Genomic DNA, 1188 nt, shown 5'->3' on the forward strand with positions numbered 1-1188 from the left:
CCGTTATTCAATTACTGTAAACACATAGAAAGGATTTTAGCAGACTTGTTGTTATATTGAAGCAGGCGTATAATAAGGCTTTAAGAAAAATTTCTAAAGGGATTGTAAAGACACTTATTTTGTGCAGAGTTGCAAGAACCATAGACGTTTGATCGAAAATTGGAATGGTGCAAATTTGTGCAATCACTGTCGCTGATGACATAACAAATTTCGAAAATCTGTTTACAATCCCTTTCAGTGAGTTAGCAGAATGACGTTTTTTACTCGACATGTCTGATTTTGCGTGTCACCCACATTGACGTGAGTTCTTGGGATTCTTTAGTGGAGTCGTCCGAATCCCAACGACTGCTGATGTTTTCTACCATCCATTTAAGATGCCTGTAGAACGTGGGGATGTCTGAAATGACTGCCAGTAAGAGAATGGCGAGTAAAAACCCTACTCCTAACAGTCCAATACCTACAGCGCTAGGGCGGTTATCAACGATTGTCTTATCACGGTTTTTAGGTGGGGTGACGATCAGGAAATCGTAACTTTTGGAAGTAGTTGACACCGGTAAACCTGAAAAATTTAAAAAGGAATTATGTTGAAAATTATTGTAGCCCTTTCTTTATTAACTTTTCACATACAGGCTCTGGACATCCGCAATCTAAAAAAGACTTTTTCACAAGTCACAATAGCCAAATTGACATTAAAAACATTGCTAACTGAAAATACACGTGCATAATGATCAACAGCCGGCCCGCTCCCAAATATTAGAATGAAATTATGCAAGGCTTACTCTTAGTGGTAGTGGGTGTGGTAGTTGGTTTAGTTGTGGGCGTAGTTGTAGGCGTGGTAGTTGGTGTTGTTGTTGGCGTAGAAGTAGGCGTGGTTGTTGGTGTAGTAGTAGGTGTGGTTGTAGGCGTAGTTGTAGGTGTGCTAGTTGTGGGCGTGGTAGTTGGTGTTGTTGTTGGTGTAGTTGTAGGCGTGGTTGTTGGTGTAGTAGTCGGTGTGGTTGTAGGCGTAGTTGTAGGTGTGGTAGAAGGCGTGGTTGTCGGCGTAGTAGTTTGTGTAGTTGTAGGGGTGGTAGTAGGCGTGTTTGCTGGTGTAATAGTGGGCGTGGTAGTAGGCGTGGTTGTAGGAGTGGTAGTAGGCGTAGTTGTCGGCGTAGTAGTTGGTGTTGTAGTTGGTGTAGTAGTAGGCGTGGT

The 1188-nt window shown here is 42.6% G+C and overlaps 1 protein-coding gene across 1 annotated transcript in view; it reads right to left on the reverse strand.

The window, feature by feature from the left end:
* Positions 1 to 260: 260 nt before the first annotated feature.
* LOTGIDRAFT_157863 (hypothetical protein) overlaps positions 261 to 1188 on the reverse strand; it is a gene marked incomplete at both ends in the record, with an annotated part of 2877 nt that continues 1949 nt past the window's right edge. The window contains 2 exons of the mRNA XM_009050455.1: positions 261 to 559; positions 780 to 1082. Coding sequence (XP_009048703.1) covers positions 261 to 559; positions 780 to 1082 — 602 coding nt within the window. The remainder of the gene's footprint in view (positions 560 to 779; positions 1083 to 1188) is intronic.

The sequence above is a fragment of the Lottia gigantea genome (assembly GCF_000327385.1).
Source record: "Lottia gigantea unplaced genomic scaffold LOTGIsca_15, whole genome shotgun sequence".
NCBI classification, from domain to species: domain Eukaryota; kingdom Metazoa; phylum Mollusca; class Gastropoda; family Lottiidae; genus Lottia; species Lottia gigantea.